Source organism: Danio rerio, chromosome 9 (assembly GCF_049306965.1).
Source record: "Danio rerio strain Tuebingen ecotype United States chromosome 9, GRCz12tu, whole genome shotgun sequence".
Lineage (NCBI taxonomy): Eukaryota > Metazoa > Chordata > Actinopteri > Cypriniformes > Danionidae > Danio > Danio rerio.
In genome coordinates, this window is record NC_133184.1 from 23105639 (window position 1) to 23130115 (window position 24477).

Genomic DNA, 24477 nt, shown 5'->3' on the forward strand with positions numbered 1-24477 from the left:
AACTCTCAATGGCCTTGCGCTGGTTACCAACTGGGGGCCCTTAGGTCGACAGTTTGCAATTTTGTAGGTGGGCTAGTTGGTTTGGTGAAACGGAACAGGAAATGAGCCAACGCAAGGTGACAACACTGTTGAGTTTCATCTATGCTAGTTATTGGATGTCAGCATGGTTGGTTTTTGGTCAGCTTATGGTTGTCCTAAGACAGGCATGTCCAAACTCAGTCCTGGAGGGCCAGTGTCCTGCAAAGTTTATTTCCAACCCCAATCAGACACACCTGGGCTAGCTAATCAGGCTCTTACTAGGCTTTCTAGAAACATCCTTGCAGGTGCGTTGAGGCAAGTTGGAGCTAAAATCTGAAGGACACTGGCCCTCCAGGACTGACTTTGGACATCCCTGTCCTATGAGATCCCATTAAAGACCAGCACAGCTTTGTTTGCAGTGGTTAGCACGGTTGCCTCACAGCAAGAAGTTCAATCTGTCAAGTTCCTCAGGGTAAAATTGGCTGTAGTGTGTTAATGGGAGAGTGGGTGTTTCCAGCACTGTGCTTAACTGCTAAGCTGTGGCTACAAGTGCATCCACTCTGTAAAACATATGTCAGCGTAATTGGCGGTTCATCCTGCTATGGCAACCCCTGTTAAAGTAGAGACTAAGCTCAGGTAACATGAGTGGGTGAATTAATCTTCCAATTATTTTCTTAAATTCTTAGATAAAAAAGCCAATTTTATTTTATTCTTTGTAAAGTTATGTGTGGAAAGTGTGACATCTCTGTTCATTTAAAACATGATTCTGCTTTGCTTGTTGTTTCAAAATATAATGTTAATGTTCACTGGCTATCTTGTGCTATCTATGTCTAAAACTCTGTGATTCCTGATCCTCCTCATAATCATGAACACATGACCACCACCAAAATTACAATTTACTGTAAAATCCTTTTAATTATAAAAGTCCTGACTGTGTTTGTCAATCTTACATTTCAAATTTACAACAACTTCACAATGCCATTTACAGTCTTGCATAGACTGGTATGACTTTATGCTGGCTATTGAAAAACAGCACCAAAACATCTACATAACACATATGTAAAATTCAGACTTATTGCACAAAGAACTTTGTAAAAAACATGAATCACATCCACAGATCTGAAGAGACTTTGTGCATGCACTGATTTTTACATTAAGAAGCTATGAAAGGCTCATGTAAAACAAAAATAAAAAACATGAAAGATGAATGCAACACCCTGACATTTTTTTATATAAAACGTGGCACATTTTGGAAAAGCAGCATTAGTTAAATTAGCGGAAAACAGTACCTTTTCAAAACCTTCAATAAGATTAGCACGCTACACAAGTTCTAAGAATTGAATGATTGAATTTTTCAATCTCAACGGCAAGTTTTGATGACATTTAAGTAAACATGATTATTTCTGACACTCTGTCCTCGGATATTTTCACATTTAATGCTCAGCAAATGTAAAGTAACAAGGAAAGTAAAGTAAATGACATGAAGTCACCTAACTTGAAACAGTTGTAAATCTATGGCAGTCAGTTCTCCACCTTGACCCTAGGCCATTTTTAATTTCACAGAATGCAGGTAATTGTAAAATGTTTTGCTTGTTTGGCTTCAAAACATTGTTTCCAAAAGTGATTTGTGAAGATTTTAAATGTCTGTACATGGTATTATGACAGATTAGCACTGATCCGAATCCATTGGAGCCCTTGCCTGGTGTACTGAACGATGTGAGCCATGCTGCTGTGCAGAGTCAACGGTCCAGTCAGCGTGTTCAGATAGTTGAAAAATTCTGGTGAGAATAATTTAAATTACATTATTGGATTAGAAAAGCACACTGCTTTCCCAAACACAACTGCATAAAAGCTCACCTTTGTTCTCCTTGGCCAGCGTATCAGCCACCTCCCAGTACTCGTAACTGTACAGGACACTGTTGGTGATGTTGAGGTGATTTGCTGCCATCTGGTGGATGCGATGTGGAATGCTTATGACTGTGCTTGGTGATTTGCCTGTGTGAGATCCCATTATACTGACAGAGCAAATAGAGGCTGGAGGAATAGTTCCTCTGTGGAAACACAAATAGAGATACACTGAGCTCCAAACACAACATAAAGCTCTTTCATACTGATCGTATATTATTAAGAGCTATAATTGTATCTTACTTTCCAGAATCGTTCCTTGTAGGGGGGTTGTGAGGTCCTTTTGGAGAACTCTGATTTAAAAAAGGTAATAAAACATGTATGGGTAAGTCATGGAACAGAACAGATGCAACAGTTTGTACTTAGCATTAGTAGGCATTTCTCTTGAATAATGCCTACCTTGAAGTAGTCTAGCAGGACTTTAGAGTATTTCAGGGCATGGTCTTTTTTAAGTCTGAACATTTGCCAATAAAGAAGAGCAAGACAGCGGAAACTGTGGGTTTGGAAACAAGTTTTTTTTTTTTTAAATCAAAATTTAGCAAGTTCTCAAAATGACAATATAGACAGTTGTAGTGATATATTTACCATAGTACAGCTAGCTGTTTGTCTTCCTGACTGGCTCCAGGCCCTGCGTGGCTCTTTAGTCTCATAGCGTATCTAACCAACACACAGAACATGTCAAATCAACACAGAGATTCTGACAAATATAGCACCTTTCTGTTTTAGCATATGTCAAATGACAATCATCACGCATAAAAATATATTAACAATAAAAAATATATGACATACTGATAACACACACATGAATTTTTGTGGCATGTTGATTGTGTCACAGCACTAAAGCTGATGTCACAAGGAGCTATGACTGTTTTCTATTATAGACATGACACCTATTCAACATTCCTTCAGTGCTGAAATAATGCAGGAGAAAAAGAACAACAGAGTTTAAAATAGATACACACCTTATGAGCTCAACCGTTTCAGCATACATGGTGTATGGAGACTTGGATTCCAGTGGTCCCTCTTCCATGGCTTTACCACATTCCATGAAAGACAATGCAGCATCCACATAATTCACAGCTTTTCCTAACTTATCCACCTGCAAACAGCGATAAAGAAGTAAATGAGTGAAATAATAATATAAATGATATAATTTAATAATCCCACTGTAAAGAAGCTATTTTGTAATGGAAAGTGTTCATGGATGTTAAAGGGTCTGCATGGAACCATATGTATCAATAATGACATCTTTCCCTCTTTTGTTCTCTCTGTGACAAATTGTTAAGTTCTAAACTCTATGAGACATACTTCCCTGCTCCAGCTATTTAGACAAACATTAAAAATGCAGTATGAAAACGAATCACATTATCTTATTCATACTAGGGTCTCAGAGTAGTGGGAGCTAATAAAGGGTTTACATTTGTGCCACAACCCAGGTGGGAGTAAGGTTTAGGGGGCGAGTGTTATGAATGTCTGCAAGTAGAACCTGTGCCAGTTAAGCATGACTCCCTCTGTTCTCAAGAGATAACTGTAGTCCTTAGCATTCATATTTGTGTGACAGTCTCCAATGCAGGAAATAGTGCTGTGAATCCTGCTCAAAACAATCTGAAGAGGGTTCCACTGGTGCCATGACCTGGTTGGGAGTGAGTTTAAAGGGGGTGACAGTACTTGTGACTGGATAGTAAGAACTGTGCAGGTAGTTCTACTTCCATAGCTTCTATTTCTGTATTTTAAAGTGCCCACCACTCAGACCAAAGACGCAGAGTATAGGAGTAGCGAAGGGAATACATTGATGCCATGAAATCTGATGGGCTAACTAGTAAGACCTGTGCAGGTGAAATCCCCTGAACTGAAGTGGCACAATAGCAACTGAAAGACAGAATGCCAAAAATGCTGGTTCGAATCCCAGTCAAAGCTGGACAAGTACTACTGCAGTTACATTGGTGCCATGACCCGGATGGGAGTGAGATTGAGAGGGCGAGTGTAACAAGCTCAGCTAGTAAGATAGCATCTTATTCCCCTGTACTTAAGAGCTGCACAATCAACTAATTTAATTCAATTTATCTGTATTCCTATAATGCTGTTACAATGTAGATTGACGAAACAGCTTAACATAGAAGTTCTAGTAAATTGAATCTGTGTCAATCCGGATTTCAGTTAAAGTTCAGTTTAGTTCAGTTCAGTGTGGTTAATTTTCACTGCTGAAAGTCCAAACACTGAAGAGCAAATCCATCAATGCGCAGCTCCACAGGTCCTAAACAAAGCAAGCCAGTGGCGACAGTGACAAGAAACAAACTTCACCAATTGACAAAAGTAAAAGAAAAAACCTAGAGAGAAACCAGGCACAACCATTTCTCCTCTGTTCAAACTTGTGCAGAGCTTCAGTCTAGGCAGCGGATGCTGGAGAACGTTGGACGTTCATCGTGGAGAAGCTGCAGGTGTGAGTAGGTCACCGGCGGGTGTTCAGGCTGCCCATGGGTTCAATGTGGAGACTCATCGAATGCTAACTAATAAACTAACTAATGCTAGAGATTGAGTTCTATTGCATCCTTGTTAGCTCCCATGCTAGAAACGCAGGATAAAACATGTTTAAAGCTGTGGAAGTAGAACCCAAGAGGTTACAATTGTACATTGTGTCTAGGTTTGATTGATGGTGGCCAGTTAGTAAGTGCTGTAAATCTTGCTCCCCATCCCCAAAAGGCACACTTGCAACTGATAACAATCCTTGTTAGAATGCTGCCTCCCATGCCTGGACATTGGTTCGAATAACATTCAGAGGTGTGAAAGCAGAACCAAAGGGGTGATATATGTTATAAGAGTAATTTGTGTAATAGTATATTCACAATGTTGTCCTACCATAGCGTCTGCTCGATGCTTCAATCTCTTGGCTTCATGCATATAATACTCAGCATGATGAGAGCTAGCATGAGGGAAAAAAAGGAAATATTAGTGAGTACCATGTGAAGAGTTTGAATGCCAAACTATGCTCTAGTGTTGTTCACTGAAGAAGACATTAACTTACACATCACTAATAGGTACTGTTCCTCTGTAGTGAAGAGGAAGGTTTGGGGGAGGAACCCTCGATCCAGAGAGAGGTTGTAGATGTCCTGACACCCCAATACATTCCACCTCTACCTTGGGCTGCGTCTTTTGGATCTATTGAGACAGACTTGTTTTAATAGCTCTAAATTCCAGTATAGAAAATGCTTCAGTTCTTGTAAAGAACTAAAGTATAAAAACATTCTCTGTGGAACTTAAAACATTCTTTATAGAAATAAAAAGTCTGTAGAAAAATGTAATGTAGAGCGTTTGGACAATCTAAGAAATTATAATTGAGCCTATGACTGAAAAGTGAGATGAATAAATGTAGAAGAAAAGAACAATAAGAAAGCTAACAGATGGTGTTTGAGTGGTATTTTAAGGACCTGGGTTTTCTGTGCTGTTGAATCATTGTCTTTTTCTGGAGGTGTGTAGTACTTCTCTGCATGCTGAGCTTTCACAGAGTGCTTTGAGAGCTCCAGTATGTTAGACGGAGGAGATAATGGGGACACTGGCCTCTTGGAGTAAAAGTAATCATCCTGACATCTGCATAAACGGCATTTAAGAAGAGATGTCACCCAAAGAGCATGAGCCATACAGAAAACATCAGATTACACTAACATGTCCCAGTGGGCAAGAATAACAGCAACAAATTGACCTCCTCTGTGTTTTTGTTTTGTCACAGAGGCCTTCCATGATGCCCTTCAATGTGCCCAAGCAATTTGGTAGAACAATACTTTTACGGTGCTAATTGCTTGTGGACTTCCTCTTATACTATCAATTTACAATATAATATATTCTGTATTTAGATTAATAAAACACCAAAAAAAAATCAATTTGCAGTGCAAGTTATAACAAAGATAATGCAAGATAAGAGTCTTTATCTCAAACAAACATACCCGTTTTGTTGATTGTCCACACAGGTTTCCTCTGTCTCATGATGGACTGATGATGGTTGTTTATCTGTACACGAGTGATTTCTCTTATTCTCTCTTTGAAGGTCTCCATTCTCAGCCTATGACAAACACACACAAAGAATACAGGTGTGCAACAACATCTCATTTTTACAGAACACAAATGTAAAAGTTGTTGAATTGTAAGCAAAAAAAAATGTCTTTCCCCCCTCACCTTTCTTTTACTTCTGCCATCTCCAGGTGGTTGGTCAGAGTGGTTCAGATGCTTCATTGATGACTTTTCTTTTGCCTTTCCCGATGACACAGATGAAGACGAAGACTGTCTCTCTGTAAGCTCATCTGCACTCGGGACCCTACCCAGAAGACAGAGGTCTATCCTCACAACTAGTTTTTTCAGGCCTCGATGAGGGATGGTGGGGGACTTTTCAGTCCGGCCAAAAGGAACGAGTGTATAGAGTTTGTGTCTCCCCCGACTGTGTTTTTCTGTTTCAGGGGTACTTAAGCAGGACCTCTCGGGGTGACTACTTGAGCCTGAATTTTGTTTCTCATGCCTGCTCTTTGATACAGTTTTTTTGTTTGATGTTGAATCTGCAGGGACTTTCGCAATGTTCCTGGGTGGACTAGACTCAGAGTCTGATTCAGAGGAAGATGATGAGGATGAAAAGGAAGATGAGGATGAAGAAGATAATGGATGGGTGGGCTTGACGACAGGAGTAGGGGTAGGTGGAGAGAGTGGAGGAGAAGGGCTAGAGTCTGTCACATAAGGACGTGAGGAAACGTCTCCGTTACTCCACCGTCTCTTCTTCCTCCTCTGCTCCTCAAGGTTGGGTCCATTGCATTCCCTTTGTGTGTGATGCTGGCTTGTGTGAGGTCTTTGTTTGGGCTGAACTGCCCTCCATTCAGCTTCCGGTTCCCTCCTCCTTCTCCGTTTCCTCTCTCTTTCCCCTTCCTCAGTTCTCTTATCTTCCTCACCTTCCTCTTCCTCAGAACTCCGAACCCAGCGGCGCCTTATTACCTGCTCCTCCGCCAGTCTTCTATGTCTCTGCTCCTTGCCGGTTGGCACCAGGTTCACTCCCTGGGCTCTACCTCGGCTGTCCACCTCCCGATCTCTCTCTCTGGGTTTTGGCTCTTTTTGGGAGTGCCCAGTTCTGGGAACTGAGCTGTCCTCTAGTTTGGGCCTGGGTTTTGGGCTGGAGCTTGATTGGGAAGTCTGCTTTGAGCTGGATCGGTTGGTATCGGGGAAAGATTTATTTTTTGAGCTGTGACTTGATCGACTGTTCGCTTCACGTTGCAATGAGTCCTTGAACTTTGACAAGGGACCACATTCAGAACTTTTTAAAATACTAAAATGAGATGAATGCCCTGATTTGGAGGTTGAATTGTGGACTGGCACTGCTGTGGGCTCATTGCTTTTGTGATTAAATTCACTACTATGATCAACTGTAGATAAGGTTCTGGCTTGAGGTTTTGGGCTAATGCTGGGTCTTTGCTGCAGCGGATGCTTTGAAACAGTTTTTGAAGGTGAGTTAAACCTTTGCTTTCTTGTGGATTCAGAGTTTTTGGCTTCAGGCTTGTGTGTGAAATCTTTGTGTGACCTTTCTGTTGAGCCGTGTTTGGAATTAAATGGTTGATGTTGAGGACCAGGTCTGGAGTCTTTAGACTGAGAGTCTTTGGATCGAGAATCTTTGGCTCTTAACTCTTTTCTCTGGTTAGCGTTATGGTCCGGAGGCACCCATGGCCTGACTTTGGGATGATGTCCTGAATTGGAGGCAACTGTTGGCCGTGAAATATGCCTGGGACTTTCTTGTTGAGATGTCTGCACCTGAGAATATATACCTTGGCTGGGTACTGCTTTGGATAAGAGACTTGGACTGGGGCTTCTGGGAGGGTGTGTTGGTAAAGGGCTGGGACTTCGACTCCCCTGGAGGCTGTCTCCTGGACTTGGGCACACACTTGGCACTGGGCTTTGCACAAGGCTATTTCCTGGACTGGGGCATGGACTGTATCCTGGGCTGGGATGAGGACTGTTTCTGGGGCTATAGTCAAATTTTGGACTTGGGACTTGACTTCCACATGGACTATAATCCCGTCTTGATTCAGATTCTCTGCTCCAGTATCTTCCAGGAGATGGTCCACGATCACAGTCAGATTTTGCACTCTGTCTGTGTCCTCCTCCTGGATTGTAGTCAGTGGACTGATGCTTTTTAGGTACTTTCTCAAGCCATCTGTCCAACTGCCAATGGGTGGATGGAGGACTTTCCGTCTGGACAGAGAAAGTTAATGAGTGTGAATCAGAGAATAATTGACTTGAATTACAAGATATGGGATCATGGTTACTGCACTTGACAATAAAGGATGAGACAAAAAGATGACATGAGTAAAACTAAATATATTCCAGAACCTCAATAGCAAAGACGGTTTATGTGTGTAGCTAGTAGTGAACTTCACATTAAAAATAATAATGAATAAGCACAATCATGCTAGCAAGCAACAAGAAGTCAGTCATGTCAGTTGTAGGCTAATCTTAAAGACATTACAGCACTTCTACCTAATGAACATCGCCAGTCTTAATTGTATTGGTGTAATTATGGTATATGTGCATAAGATGTGCAAATGCCATTTCCGATTCAATGACAACACATTTCTCAACAGTGAAATTGCTAAATTGGTTCAGGAAAATATAAAGTATTGGAATGAATGAACAAGTAACAAGAGGAATGTAAACAGACGAAAGTGTAATTGGGAGAGAGAGGAAAAGAAAAACAGGAGGTGGGATTGTGAGCAAAAGAGAGAGAATCCAAAAACACTGCACAGATTGTTATAACCCTAACATTTTCTTTTAATTTCACACCATTTTAACAATAACAACACCTCTTTAGTAGTCTGCTATAAACCAGAAATCTGAAGAAATTATGTTGCTTTAAAAAATTAATTCTCTATTAGAACAATTATTAGAACAATTAAGGAAACCATACATGGCTTTACAAAACATCACATTTAATGCAACAAAACAAAGCAAGTACTCACTTGATAGCTCTCTTGAGCTCCAGGGCAGACTGCTTTCCCTGCTTGCTCGCCTCCAGTAGCTGACCAGAGCTAATTTAAACTTTTACTCCTCCACTCAAACATTCCCCCTTCCCATCTCTCTCACTTTTCAGCAAAGACACTGCATCTCTTGTGCCCTTTCCCACTGCCCCTCCCCACAAACCCCCCTTCTACCTGGAACCGTGTGGCGTTTCCAAGCCGTCCTCCTCAGAGACACTGCATGACTACACGTAGATGAAAAACACATGGTGTTCCCTCCTCCCTTCTCCACAGGTTCCAAATAGATGGCATGTTCAGTAATAGAGCCAGCTGTGTCACACAGACACCTTCATTCATATGGGGCTGCAGCCCTATGCTACCGAAACTTTTAATCCCTCCTTCTAGCCAAGCAGCCTAAATAACCATCAGATATAAACAATTCTATAGCATAAAAAAGTGTTAAATGTAGCTGCTAGCATGCTTTGCTTGCTAATTTAAAGTGCTAGCTCACCAAAAAAATTAACTTATCCTTATTAAGGATAACCTCATTAACGTTTCTTCCTTAGAACACAAAATCAGATGCAAATGGACCCATGTTTGTTTTGTACAGCCATTTGTAAAGTCATTTGTTCATTTCCTGTAGGTTCTGTTTTATGTGACAAAATCAAAGTTGACAAGTACTACTTCCTACCTACTTAGTCATCTGGGGCGCCACATGTTGACATGACACCCAGATTCTAAAGTCTAAGCGCCTGCCCCTTTACATTCCTCTCTTCACCCCCCCTCCAACCCGTTTTACCTCATCTGCTAAAAACAACTACTGGAAACAGAGAGAGAGAGAGAGAGAGAGAGAGAGGGAGGGAGGCAATGAGAAGCACTAAATTGGAAGGCTATGTCAATGCTACTGTATACCTCAGTGCTGCAGTTCAAGGTTCGCTGTTGGGTCGGGGTCCCACACCGGGTGTGCGCCCCTGGACTTGGGCTGCGGGAACGTTGACTGCTGCTTTCCCAATCGCTGGAGCGGTCTGTTCCTGAAGACCCCGAGCTAGAATGTCTCACCCTTCCGGCATGTGTGTGTGTGTGGTGTTGCTGCTGCTGCTGCTGGTGCTGGGTTGACAAGCTGTCAGACAGTTCAGGCACACAATAGAGAATGTTTGAGAAATACAGCGCACACTCCTTACTTAGGCCACAGACTCAAATACATTTATGCAACAAACTAGACTATCAAGTTTAGAGAATTCTGAAATCCTAACAAGTATGCAGACTAAACACTGACAAAATGCTTGGCCTTTGAGTGGTTTGTGTGTGTATGTGTGTGTGTGTGTGTGTGTGTGTGTTTATTTGGGGTTGAACATGTTGAAAGGCCAAAAGAAACAGAGGCTGGTCTATCATCTAGCTGTCACATTCCACATAATCCGACCTCTTCAACGTAATAAAGACACTTTATATACATATATATATATATATATATATATATATATAAGACAAACACTAGCTATGAGTACAGTTATAATCACATACAGGCAGACAGAACATCACAAGCACACACTTACCGGTCATTATCAGCCCAGGAAGTTGTTTGCTCGCTTCCCTGTTTAACAGATAAGCATAAATAAATGAGCTCTATAGGTTGGAATCTTTAACTCTATGGTCATAACAAGCATCCTGACCGAAGGAAAAGCCACAGTCCTGCAGGATGGCTGAAAGGTCACAAGTCTGGTGTATTTTATGACTCAGACTGTTATGACTCATAAACCTGGAGTCCTGGGTTCAGATAGACTAGAGAATGAGAGACACACTTGTATAAGGAGCTGTTGCTGAAGGTTAAATAGACCGAGTCAACAACTGAACTCACTAAACTCTGGATTTTAGCAAACACTGATACGGAACAAGTTCAGCAACAGCACAGATATGGAACAGGCAAGAAGGCAGTGCTTCCTATAAACAAATGTGTAACATGAGATCATAATTTGTTTTAACAGAACTCCCACTGAAGTGAATGTGAGGAAGGAGCAACTGCATACAGTTCCCTCATGCCTGTAACAGCTACATACAATCAACCTCTGTTGGTTAAAATAGTCAAGTAAATGCTTTCTTTTTTAAACTTTATGCACACATTGGCAATTATATCCAGTGTTAGCATTCAATTATGTGGACAGAAAAATAGATATTGACATTAATAATAATAAAAATAATAATAATAACAATAATAATATATTCATTCATTTATTCATTAATTAATTTTCTTTTCGGCTTAGTCCCTTTATTTATCAGGAGTCACAGCGGAATGAACCACCAACTTATCCAGCATATGTTTTACACAGCGGATGCTTTTCCATCCGCAACCCAGTACTGGGAAACACTCATTCACTCTCACATTCACACGCATACACTATGGCCAATTTAGCTTATTCAATTCACCTATAGCGCATGTCTTTGAACTATGGGGGAACCAGAGTCCCTGGAGGAAACCCACGCAAACACGGGGAGAACATGCAAACTCCACACAGAAACGCCAACTGACCTTGCCGGACACTAGTAATCTTCTTGCTGTAAGGTGAAAGTGCTACCCACTGAGCCACTGTGTCTCTCAATAATAATAATAATAATAATAATAATAATAATAATAATAATAATAATAATAATAATAATAATAATAATAATAATAGTTACTAGTAATCAAAAAGGCTAATAAACTTCAACTTAAAGTCTTACTGTATCATGAAATAAAAGTCAAATGTTTACAATATTTCATTGAAATATTTCAGGTAATTTACAGTAATGAATATTTGTATCCAGCAAAAATATATTAAAATGTCACAAATGTTGATTATGTAAAATCCTGTTTGTTTGATCTTTGTTCATCAAAAGATCATGAAAAAAAGTTTTTTTTTTGTTTTTTTTTAAATATTGAGTAACATACCTATTTTTAACTTTAATAAAAATATTTTTTTTCCTGAGGGCACTGAAGACTGGACCGATGGCTGTTGAAAATTCAATTTTGACATTAAGGACAAAAGGAAATAAGACAAAATATTAATTTATCAAAAAGAAATAATTTATGACTGATAAATTATTTATTTTTGATAAATTATTATTTTGTCTTATTTCCTTTTTAAAAGCCCATTGTGTTTCACAGCAGTTTGAAATCAACAAACAATTAAGCAGGACATAAATGGACAGAACAGGTGTTCTGCAGGGCTCTGTCCTCAACCCTTTAACATTTATTAGTATTTATGTTTTTTCATCAGTAATTAAGATCTCTGAAGCCTTTTATTTTATTTTTATATTATCCTTTATTTTACTATGAATTTTCCATTGAGATATGCATCTCTTCTACGAGAGGATCCTGGCCAAAATGGCAGCACAAAAAAAAAAATCAGATGCAAAAATAGAAACATAAAATATCATAGATTAAAATTTACACAGGCGATACAGTGGGGCAGGTAGTGCTGTTGCAGTGGGGCAGGTAGTGCACTGCAAGAAGGCCTCTGGTTCGAGCCTCGGCTGGGTCAGATGACTGTGTGGAGTATGCATGTTCTCCCTGCGTTCGCGTGGGTTTCCTCCGGGAGCTCTGGTTTCCCCCACAGTCCAAAGACAAGCGGTACAGGTGAATTGGGTAGGCTAAAATGCCTGTAGTGTATGAGTGTGTGTGTGTGTGTGAATGAGTGCGTGTGGATGTTTCCCAGAGATGGGTTGCGGCTGGAAGGGCATCCGCTGCGTAAAAACGTGCTGGATAAGTTGGCGGGTCATTCTGCTGTGGCGACCCCGGATTAATAAAGGGACTAAGCCGAACAGAAAATGAATGAATGAAAATTTACACAACATTCACATGATTCTTGCAGGTAAGACTTCAAAATATTTATAGATGGAATTGTTTCTAACATGATAACACTCTGCATTTCATTACATATAGGGCTAAAGGAGGAAGACACTGTTTTACCAAACTCCATACACACTCTAGGAACAGTTAAATGTAATTTAGAAGAATTTTGTGCACTATAACTTCAAGTATAATATGATAAAAGGTTACAAATATAAGATGGCAATTTATCCAATAATGTCCTAGTGATGAATAGAAGCATATACATTTTTCTCCTTTGGCACATGGAAAACAACCAACCATTTTGTACAAAGTACAATGACGGGTACGTGAAGATGCATTCATCTCAAATTATATCGCAGCTTGATATGTATTGTCCAACTTTTTTAATATTCAAATTTGCATAATTTTAAATCAATTCTATCTGTGGATGTTTAATAATTCTCTTACTGCATGTCTGAAATAAAAGCTTAAACAACTAAAAGTTTCTGTATTTGAGATTTAAGACAGATAATCACTCCTTCTCAGACTCCATCAATTACTACAATAATCTAAAGAACATCAGAACCTTGCTTTTTTGACATGTTTGTAATGTGCTTTTTAAATACAACTGGTAATCACATAACTCCTATTTTGAAATTTGAAATTTTAAAATACGTATGTTAAACTATTAAGCACTGCACTATTTAGCTCTGTGCTGTTTAATTTCTTTAAGTCGAAGCATCCTTTGTGTTCTTCTCATAGTGGTTTTGCACAGTGGCTTGTTTGTCATTTTTAAAATCTTCCAGCCAACACTAGGAAAGCAAAATACATTTGTATTTACATTTTTTTGTGTTAAATTAGATTTTTTACACAATAATATTAAAACGCTACAATATTTTATTTATTAAGTATTGTGTTAAATGTATAATACTGGATTCTATTTTACAATAGCTCCAGTGTTGCTTTCTTGTGTGTGCATTATGCGTGTTTTATTTAATTTGATTTTCAGTATCGAGCTGTAGGCTACCTTTCAAGATGCTATATAAAATGAAGTTATTAATTGATGATATCTACTTTTTTTCAAAACCGAAACAATCATTAAAAAGGCGCCCTACCTCGTCCTTGTCATCTTCGTCACTGCTGAGCTTTAGGTCATCAGCCAGCATGCTGGGATAGAAAGAGACAGTTGAACATGAGAGAATGTCACACTCACTTGACAGAGAGACTTATTCATTCTGCCAATCTGCAGTGTGTGTGTGTGAACTTTGTATTAATTACATTGTGGTTACCAAATATTCCTGAAAGTATAGAAATACGAGTCCATTTTGATCTTATTGGGACATTTTTTGGGGGGTGTGGATGGGAAATACCCCATAAATAATCCAAAATGAAGTATTTTAAAAATGTAACACTGCAGAATACTTTCTGTGAGGATTGGAAAGTCTATAAGAATTTAGCATAGCTGTACAAGTGTGTGTGTGTGTGTGTGTTAAATGTGTGAGTTTGCCTTGAACAGTCCTGCCATATGAGACTGTATCACATTACAAGCTTCAAAGTAAAAAAAAAAATCATCAACACAGCTCTCTAATGTTGAACAGTGATGTTATTTGACGGTGCAGTGCTGCAGGGCTCCAAACTGCCATGTTAACCTGCCCTGTAATTAGATACTAACTCAGTAAAGTTTATGAGGTCAGTGAAGCTGGTTAGATTGAACACAAGCCTAACCCTCCTGGTTTTAAACAGCAGTTGGTACACAGTAGTTAAATTCCAGGAAGCCCAATCTAATTATACGTGCTAATATGTGCAGACGTTCAACACCGAGTTGGTTAAAGTCAATTGTTTATGGTGTAATAAAGTTGCCCATGCAGGCAGAAGCAGTTGAGGCAGGACTGGTGCTTGGTTTCTGTGGACGGATCGGGTGTTGTGTGCTCCACTTACGATTTATGAGGGGCCACGAGTGGACGTGAGGGCATCCTCATAGACACACCGTCCCTCGCTGAGAGAGAAATACATCAGGGTTATGGAGCAGCATGTACAAACACTACTATATTTGTACAGCTGGGAAACAAATACGGACACTTTGAAGTAAACATTACACACATACATTTGGGGTGCACTGATACTATGTAGTTAGATATTGACTGATATTTAATATATTTTTTGTCAATATTGGATATTTAATTGTAAATGTATGCTAAAGGGTTTAGAGTCAGCAAGGTTTTTTTAAAAATGAAATTAATACTTTTATATGGAGGAACATATTAATTAATTGTGAGTGATAGCAAAGGTATTTATGACATAATTTCAATTTCAAATACGCTGTTGTATAGACCTGTTTTATTTATAAAATAAAATAAAATAAAATAAAATAAAATAAAATAAAATAAAATAAAATAAAATAAAATAAAATAAAATAAAATAAAATAAAATAAAATAAAATGGCGCAGTGGGTAGTGCTGTTGCCTTACAGCAAGAAGGTCGCTGGGTCGCTGGTTCGAATCTCGGCTAGGCTCAGTTGGCTTTTCTGTATGGAGTTTGCATGTTCTCGCGTGGGTTTCCTCCGGATGCTCCCGTTTCCCCCAGAGTCCAAAGACATGCGGTACAGGTGAATAGGGTAGGCTAAATTGTCTGTAGTGTAAAAGTGTGTGTATGAATGAGTGTGTGGATGTTTCCCATATATGGGTTGCGGCTGGAAGGGCATCCGCTGCGTAAAAACATGCTGAATAAGTTGGCGGTTCATTCTGCTGTGGTGACCCCGGATTAATAAAGGGACTAAGCCGACAAGAAAATGAATGAACGAATGAATGAATAAAATATACTAAAAAAATATATCCAGCCCTTCACAAAATTATTATGCAGCACAGCTGCTTTTAACAATAATAATAGGCAGAAACATTTGCTTCAAGATTCTTATGGAGGCACCAAAGACTGGTGTAGTTATGCTGGAAATGTTTTTAATCACAGCATTTAATTGCATTTTAAGTAATGCAATATTTCAAAATATTTCTGATTTTATGGTATGTTTGATGGGTCACTTTTTATTTTGATGGCCCGTTTGTTGAATTTAAGGAACATTGCATCTACATGCCAACTAATTCCCAATAGATTATAAGTAGACTGTTAGGTTGAGATTAGGGTTGGGGTTAGTGTAAGTTGACATGTATTTGCAAAGTTTCTTATAGTCAGTTAAATGTTGAAGGAGCAGTATCAGCAGATAGTGAGGAGACAGTCAACTAATACTCAAACAGACCATTAAAATAAATTATTATCGTTTGATGAAATAAAGTTAGTCTTGATTATCAGATGAGACGTCAATAACACTATATTAAGATTCCAATAATCTTAGTGTTAGTATTCGAAGAGTTCATTTGCAAAAACAGATCATTTAGAATCAGAATTATTAATTTTCATAAACAATGTTATCTGCAAATGAGCTCTTCAAAAATATATTTATAACAAATGTGCTTTTGTAAATGAACTCTCACTCAGTCACCTTCCTTTGATTTTGTCCCTAATTTATAAGGGGAGGGGTCACTACAGTCAAATAAACCATCCATATGTTTTATGGGACTTCAACCAGCAGACTTCTTTCTGTGAGTTGACATTGCTAACCACTAAGCCACCATGCCGCTGCAAATAAACTATTAATTGACTAATACATAAATCAAACCAAAAGTTATATATGTTAATTTAATTTTATGGACCTGAATACGTGCAAACAATGAAAATGCATTTTAATCAAAGATGCACAAACTAGGGCCCGCGAGCCAGAGTTTAAAGTGTTTTTTATTTCCTTTTAAATCCTATGAAGCAAATCAGGAAATTACCCATGGCAACTTTAATGTAATATAGCTTGGTATATTCGGCCCACGGCTCTCAATGATATTTGGCTTTTGGCCCTTTATATGAAACAATTTGTGCACCCCAGATCTACATTAACAAAGATTAATAATTACTGTAACAAATATGTTGCTTTTCATTAGTTTCAGTTAAATAGCTGATGCAAAGGTAAACTTCTAAACCTTCTTTACAAAAAAATAAAAAATAAATAAATAAAACTTTTTAATGGCCTTGTCTATAGCTGCTATTTTTACATCTACTAATGTTCATGTAAAGTTAAACAATTAATAGTTTAAATACAATGTGTAATCAGTCAATAATAAATCTTAAAATATATATCATTTACTTGTATTGTACAATACAATGTTGTGACTTAAATTCACTTGTAGCATTCAGAATGACTTTATTTTCTGTATTGTAACTATTAACACATTTTTGTACTGTTTAAAACAAATAAAAAGTTTAATAATTATCATATAGAAATCTGATACATGAAAATATATGTAAAACCCAAATATGAACTTGAATGTAATATATGCAATTTGCATATATTTTCATATACCAGGATGGGTTCACATATGCATGTAGAGTGTTTACCATGTCTTTGTCGTCCACTGGGTTGTTTTCCCTCCTGAGAATAACAGAAGAAACCAAAACAGTCACAATCATAGCATCTCGTCACAGCATACAAATAGCATCTTGACAAAACCCAGAAGGCTGAAATCACAACAGTTAGTCAACAAATTCTCAACATTGTCATGCTGTGTTCAATAACCCCCTTGAATTCAGTTCAACCAGTCTACTCTGAAGAACAGCAGTAGAGAGATGCCCTACAACTGGCCTGTATTGTGCTTAGGGCATTGGCAGCTGATTTGCATAACTCCTTTAGTGACTCTGGTGCTAAAACAACACAGAGTTATGGGTTTATGAATGTGTAAAACCCTGTAATGAGGGAGAGGAGCATAGAGCATAGACAGAGCAGCGGTCGGCCTTGTGGTGGTGAGTTTATCATGCTTTCATGCAGTCTGTAATAAATGGCTGTGCATACCTTTGAGTGGGAGTACAGGAAATGCTGAGTTCCCCCTTCGCCTGGGGGCGGCTGGTAAGGCCAGGACTGGGTCATGTCCTATGGAGGATAACAGAAAAAATGACTTAGAAGAGGTTAGGAAAATCAGCTTTCGGAGTCAGGGTCAAGATTATCCATGCAACTGAATCAGTGTTAATAAGGCTTTTACCAATTTTCCTTACTATATACAATGATTAACTGTTAATTGACCTTCTCAGAATTCTCTGTATTTGGCTATTTTTTCATTAGTAATGTGCATTAAAGGTTCATGCAAATTTAATTCAGGGGTCCTCAAAAATTTCAGCCTGTGACCCCCCAAAAAAACAATGCGGACCCTGTGCCTATTACAATGGACATTACATCAGCCAATATTTTTTTGTGTTTTGTGAGCATTTTATCTAATTTAAAGCCTGCAGTCCATGAGAGTGGAAGATTATCATCCAATTAAATTGCGGTAAGGCTCGACATGCTGTAATTTGAAAAAATCCACCACACTGAAAAGTAGCATGGCATCACTTCACTCCAGACTGAGACGTGACCTATACATTTACAATGTTTTCATTCAGAATTATTGATATGTTTGCCGATATTTAATAGATTTTAAGTAAAAAAAGAGGGATTGCACTTACTAAATAAAGTTTAAATTTTTTTTTGTAACATTACAAGTTTTAGATCAGGAATTTTTCAAATATGGCTGTCCCTTAGAATGTAGAATGGGCTCAAGATCTGTTACTGAAATTAAATCTCCAGCAATGCTATTTGATGAAAAACTATATCAGTAAACTAATTCATTGCTGAAACAATTTCATATGCAGAATATACAGATCTTGAAGTTCTTGAGCATATGGCAGATGGAAATATCTCAGATGTGGACATTATGTTGAGTGATAAGGAAGATGAAGATGAAGTTTGTTATAAACAAGGTGCAATCTATACTACAAAAACCTCAAAATTAAAGTGAAAATCTTTGTGATTTGGAAAATAAATTTCAGAATTATATCATCTATGTGTTTTTATATAATGTTCGGGAAGTACAATTGTTCTGACAAGATGGCCAACTGAACAAAAAATAATAATTTACTTAAAGGGTGTTGAACTGTTATAATTTGATTTCATTTATAACCCCAATAACTGTGAAAGTATACTTTTACATTTTTTTCAAACTTGCAACATAATTCAGGTCTGAAGGGCTTAAATATGTATAGTTTGAACAAACAGCAAATCAAATTTTTTTGAGTGAACCCTATCATTTTTTGTTTAATTAACCTCACTAATGAGATTGGTAGGCACAATGTTTAAAATCTTGTCAATCTTAACTACAATCTTAACAATCAAGTCAATCTTGGTTTAATGTTAAAGACCCCCACTCAGAAAACACCCTCCATCATCATTTGTGGCTTGCATTTATTTTCAATGTACGTGAGTGCTGTAAAGCATGTCTCGTGCGTCTAATGTTGTTAAATGTTTTAGCAACACCTGCTTTCAGTGGTGTTTTTGTCTGTATTTAAAAAAGGTAGAATGTGTAGATGTTAATTTTTCAATATGTAAATATATGTGTAAATATTTTTAATATATTAAAAATAACAGTTGCCAGATTTTAGAATAAATAAATATTGCAATGGTTTGTCATAAATGAGCGATTTCATACAAACTATCTTTGTACTCCTGCGACAAGGATGCACTCTGAAAGACTTTTCAGCGCATCAGGAAATTTCATTTCATTTCAACTCACATCTCTGCTGGTTTTCTTGATCATTGATGCGCCATGTTAGCAAAAGTAATAAGACAATAACTCAACTCTGTTACTAGAGTTTTTGTTTTCCTGATTGTGTTTGATGAAATTCCAGTGGAGAAATCTGGTGGTGACATTTAATTAATATTTTTTTATGATTATTTACATTGTTATATCATCTATTTGTGATGCTATCCATATGTTGGGATTATAATTTTTTCAAATATTGTATTGCACACCTGACAAACATCTTGTCATCTATCCAAGTTTTAGGAACAACAAATAACTTGACTTCTCGTTGATCGTTTAGTGTCAGAAGTGGCTCATATGAAAGGCAAATGCCTCTAGATTATATTATTTTACTAAAATAAAATATGATTAAGCCTTGATTTTTAATCATTTATTTGGGACAGTAAGTTCTGACTTTGCTTAGACAAAAGTCTTGTCACCTAACAAAAATAATGTACAGTATAGAATATAAAGTCATGGTGCAGTGGAAAAAAAGTTAATATTGTGTATGACTCCCATGACTGTATCCATACATCTCTATAATGACTCAAATAACGTATTAATAAAGTCATCTGGAATGGCAAAGAAAGTGTTCTTGCAGGAATCCCAGAGTTCATGAAGATTCTTTGGATTCATCTTAAAGTCTCCTCCTTCATCTTACCTCAAACATGCTCAATAATGTTTTTATCTGGTGACTGGGCTGGCCATTCCTGGAGCACCTTGATCATATTTGCTTTCAGGAACTTTGATGTGGAGGCTGAAGTATGAGAAGAAGCGCTATCCTGCTGAAGAATTTGCCCTGTCCTGTGGTTTGTAATGTAATGGGCAGCACAAATACCTCAGTCTGTTGATGTTGCTATCCATTCTGCACTCTTTACCAAACTTGATTGATTTCTGTGAGAATCTTGGGTCCATGTGGGTTTCAATAGGTCTTCTGCAGTAATTGTTATGGTTGGGATACAGTTCAACAGATGATTCATCTGAAAAATCTTCTGCCACTTTTCCAAATGATCAACTAGAAGTCAAGTTATCATTTGTTGCTTTTACAACTGGGATTGATGACAAGACTTTTGTCAGATAGTGTATAATATTGCATTAGTTAGCATCGTTTAGAAATAAAGTTCTTATTCTGTAGGATAAAAATGTTATCCTCAGTACTTATACAGAGGATAACAAAATCACCATTTCATGTAAAGGTGATGCAAATGAACAATAATAAAAATGGCTGCTGCAACCTTTTTTCCTATATAATAAATGACATATGGAACAACAAACATTGTCATGTTATTGATCCAAATCTTTTGGATGATTATTTAAAATGACTAAAACAGTATATGGGATGATGTGCATCAAGATTCATCCACTGGTAATCCAATCACATGTTCTGAGTCATCAGTGAATTTATCTGAGAAATGTGCTCCTCTATCATTTTTGGCTTATCTTCTTATCATATAAATCTATATTTGTGTCAATTGATTGCATATTTTAGATGTATTTTAGAATATTTTCATTTTGGCATTTCCATGCAGAATAAAAAACATCCGATATCACAAATATGCGATATTGGTTGAATCTAATCAGGATATTTGTCTGTGGAGGTGCAGAAGTGTTTTGAAGCATAAAAACAATACAAAGCTTCTTTTTTTAATATGCCGATCATTAGAAACTCAAAGAACCTAATCATTTAACATTTGCATTTTGTTCCAAACCATGTTTTCTTTCCTCTTAGGATTGATAGATTTACATTTAAACACACAGAACATCCTCAAACATACTGGCATTGATTTCCAGTGACCAGCAAAAATGTTATTCTCTGAGGTTTACTCATAATTGCAGCAGGTTTTGCAGAAGGTTTCAGTTTGATTCAGAATATTACTAAACAACCATTGTAGATAAACTCAATAACCAAACACTGCAGAGTTATTACAGAAGAAGGACTTACAGTATTTGTAAGGTTTGCAGAAGTTTCTAAATTGTATGATAAACTGTTTAAAATGAAACGGTTATTGTGTAATCTGCGTCTGTTTTGGTTAGAGAGAGGGGGGGGAGGGGTGGTCAGAACAGGAAACAAGTTTATGAAAAAAGGTATCTACCTCGATAATCATTAGGGAAACAGATGTACAGTCTTTCACTCATTACAAGTCAAAATGAAATGCTCATGAGTCAACAACGTACATTTATGAGTGTAAAACCTTCAGTCATTTAAGTTTCCCTCAGTATTTTTCTTTTTTTCGTTTTTAGAATAAATGATGCATGACTGACTGTCAATAGAACATTTTACAATGGTACAATTGATTTTGAATGATTCTGCATTAGGATTGCAAACCCAGCATCACTGCAAAAACAGATTGATTAAACAGATATATTTATTAAAATAATATTTTAGTCACCAAATATATTTAGAAATTAAAAGATAAAACTATGAAATTCAAGCAAAATATTGCAAAAAAAAAAAAAAACTACAACCTACAAATATTTAACTAAATTTTTAATTTTTTTTTGCTTCTCTTGATTTTTCCTCTTTTTAAAATTTGTATTTAATATTTTTCTATAACATATAAATTTGGGTTTGCTAGTTTTCTAGATTATTGTCCTAAGTTATTTTCCTAGATAAGCTCCAGATTTGGTTTAATACTGACTAATCTAATGTATGGACAAATAAAATATTGTATAGCTTTTTATTAAAAATATTAATTTAAAAGGTAGATTTGTGAGAGTTGTACTTATTTGTGGAGCATACAAATAAATAAACAAACAAATAAATAAATAAATAAATAAATACTTTCTTTCTAATTTTGGTCAAGCTTGCAGATGAAGCAAATTTCCTCTTTCAGTATAGTGGAAATGCTCAAGCGGCAATACATTCTTCATTTCAATATTTTCATCACCTCACAAAGACAATGCTCATGCTTTGAACCTGACGATGACCTACCTAAATTTGCATGCAAAAGGGCCATTTTGTGTTGTCAGAAGTGTAGTGATATATGAACTGCATGTTTCAAACCAAAAAGCTTTATATTGGTCAGCATGGCAAAGCAGTGTGTGACCAACTTGAACATTCTGTGAAATCATTTGCATGTACTAGCATTGGTCTGAAGACAAAGGACACAAAAATTAAGTAAATGCATTTTACTCAGAACCAGAATCAAAGAAGAGGAGCTCTACAAATTGTGGGAGAACAAGTTAACGAATTTCAATGTCTTGGAGTAATCATATCAAATCAGAACACAGAAGAACCAGAGATCCATAACAATGCAACAGAATACTCTCATCAAAATCCTTGTCACATAACAACAATAATTAGACTGTACAAATCAAATAATATGACCAGTATGGATCTGAGACATGGAGACTAAGAAAGAAGGAAGAAAAGCTTATAGTGTTAAAGAATAAAGTACTAAGAAAGATATACAGGCCCACTTGTGAACAAGGAGAATAGAGAAAGAAACTCAGTAGAGATATTAGTGACCTCTACAATAGAGCAGACATTCAATCATCTATTTTATTTTTGGCTTAGTCCCTTTATTAATCAGGGGTCGCCACAGTGAAATGAACCACCAACTTATCCAGCATATGTTTTATGCAGCGGATGCCTTTCCAGCTGCAACCCATCACTGGGAAACACCCAAACACACTCATTCACACACATACACTACAGACAAATTAGGTTGTTAAATTCACCTGTACCACATGTCTTTGGACAGGGAGCACCTGGAAAAAACCCACAAGAAAACCGGGATAACATGCAAACTCTACACAGAAATGCCAACTGACCCAGCCAAGGCTCGAACCAGCAATCTTTTTGCTGTGAGGCGATTGTGCTACCCACTGTGTCACCGTGACGCCTAGTGCAGATATAATAAGTGAAATAAAGTGTAGAAGAAGTGAGGAGAGTAGAAAAAATCCAATTGAACAAGGACATGGAGAGAATTGAAACTATGGAAGAAGATGCGGAGAACTGATCAGACTGGAGGAGTTGTGTTGGTGTGACTAAATATCAACTTCAATATAGATGACCCTGGGAGTAAATAAATAAGTATTCAAATGAAAAAATTCATGTTCAAACCATTGAACAATGATAAATGCAGGTAAAATAAATAAAAATAATCCAATAAAATATATATTATTTTGAGATGATAGCTGTTATGTTGTACCCAATTCCGATTTTTTTCTTCCATGTGGCACAGATCAGATTTGGCCCATACATATAAGCAGTAAAAAATACAGAAATTCCAATTTACTCAAATCAGATTCAAGCCTTGTTCATATCTGGAAATGTATCCAACATGAATTGGATCTGTGTCCTTGTGTTTGCAGTGAACGTAGGTAGATCGGATTTTCACCTGTCAATGTAAGTCAAGTGTCATTAAAAACCATTGCGAATGACATCATCATCTCTGATGCTTCCATTTTGGAACAAACTTCAGCAGAGTCTCAAACCTTAAAACTTTTATAATAGGATAAAAAGCTTTTATATTGTCATGTAGCACAAGCATTTAAGCATGTTAACGAAAGAGAGAGAGAGAGAGAGAGAGAGAGAGAGAGAGAGCGGGAAAGAGAGAGAGCGAGAGAGAGCAAAACGTCCGCCATGTAAACAATATAGGCTTGACTAAAACTGTTGCATACTGTACATCACGTGCACAAATCACACCAGGGAAATGGAATTAAGATGCCTACTGGTTTAAAAAAAGCCCAGATTAAAAGAAGACTGCCAAATGAGAACTTTTCTGTCATAAACAATAGTAAAACAACTTGTCAAAAAGAATTTAAAAAAATTAAACCCTGCAAACAGCTTAAATACAGGAACAGAGAAAAGGCCGCTCTTTTATTATCATCTGTCAGTCAGCGCCTGCTCTTTTTTTCTTGCTCATTGTACATTTCGCCTTGTGCCATGCAAATGCAGACAATCAGATACAAGTCACTTTTAAACAATGATGTAAGCATGTCATCAAAAACAATGGATACAGTCACAAAATCAAAATTGACCATCAAGATCTGCAGTGTAAATGCAGCCTAAGATGTACTGTCTCAGTCCTTAAAACCTCTGCAAAGCTTTATTTTTATTTACTTATTTAGTAGTAGTCTGTCTCTTTAAGTCCAAATGTGCTTCCACCCTCTTTCCAGG

The 24477-nt window shown here is 37.2% G+C and overlaps 1 protein-coding gene across 2 annotated transcripts in view; it reads right to left on the reverse strand.

Annotated features, from left to right (window-relative positions):
• Positions 1-907: 907 nt before the first annotated feature.
• aff3 (AF4/FMR2 family, member 3) overlaps positions 908-24477 on the reverse strand; it is a 35801-nt gene continuing 12231 nt past the window's right edge. For both annotated transcript variants that reach the window (XM_009304671.3, XM_073912615.1), the window contains exons 2-18: positions 17594-17671; positions 17143-17176; positions 14644-14701; positions 13821-13872; positions 10454-10491; positions 9813-10020; positions 6091-8139; positions 5862-5977; positions 5349-5508; positions 4946-5079; positions 4780-4843; positions 2886-3022; positions 2509-2580; positions 2323-2416; positions 2167-2216; positions 1876-2069; positions 908-1796 (exon numbers count right to left, since the gene is read on the reverse strand). In XM_009304671.3, coding sequence (XP_009302946.1) covers positions 1675-1796; positions 1876-2069; positions 2167-2216; positions 2323-2416; positions 2509-2580; positions 2886-3022; positions 4780-4843; positions 4946-5079; positions 5349-5508; positions 5862-5977; positions 6091-8139; positions 9813-10020; positions 10454-10491; positions 13821-13872; positions 14644-14701; positions 17143-17176; positions 17594-17671 — 3660 coding nt within the window. In that variant the 3' untranslated portion in view covers positions 908-1674. The remainder of the gene's footprint in view (positions 1797-1875; positions 2070-2166; positions 2217-2322; positions 2417-2508; positions 2581-2885; positions 3023-4779; positions 4844-4945; positions 5080-5348; positions 5509-5861; positions 5978-6090; positions 8140-9812; positions 10021-10453; positions 10492-13820; positions 13873-14643; positions 14702-17142; positions 17177-17593; positions 17672-24477) is intronic.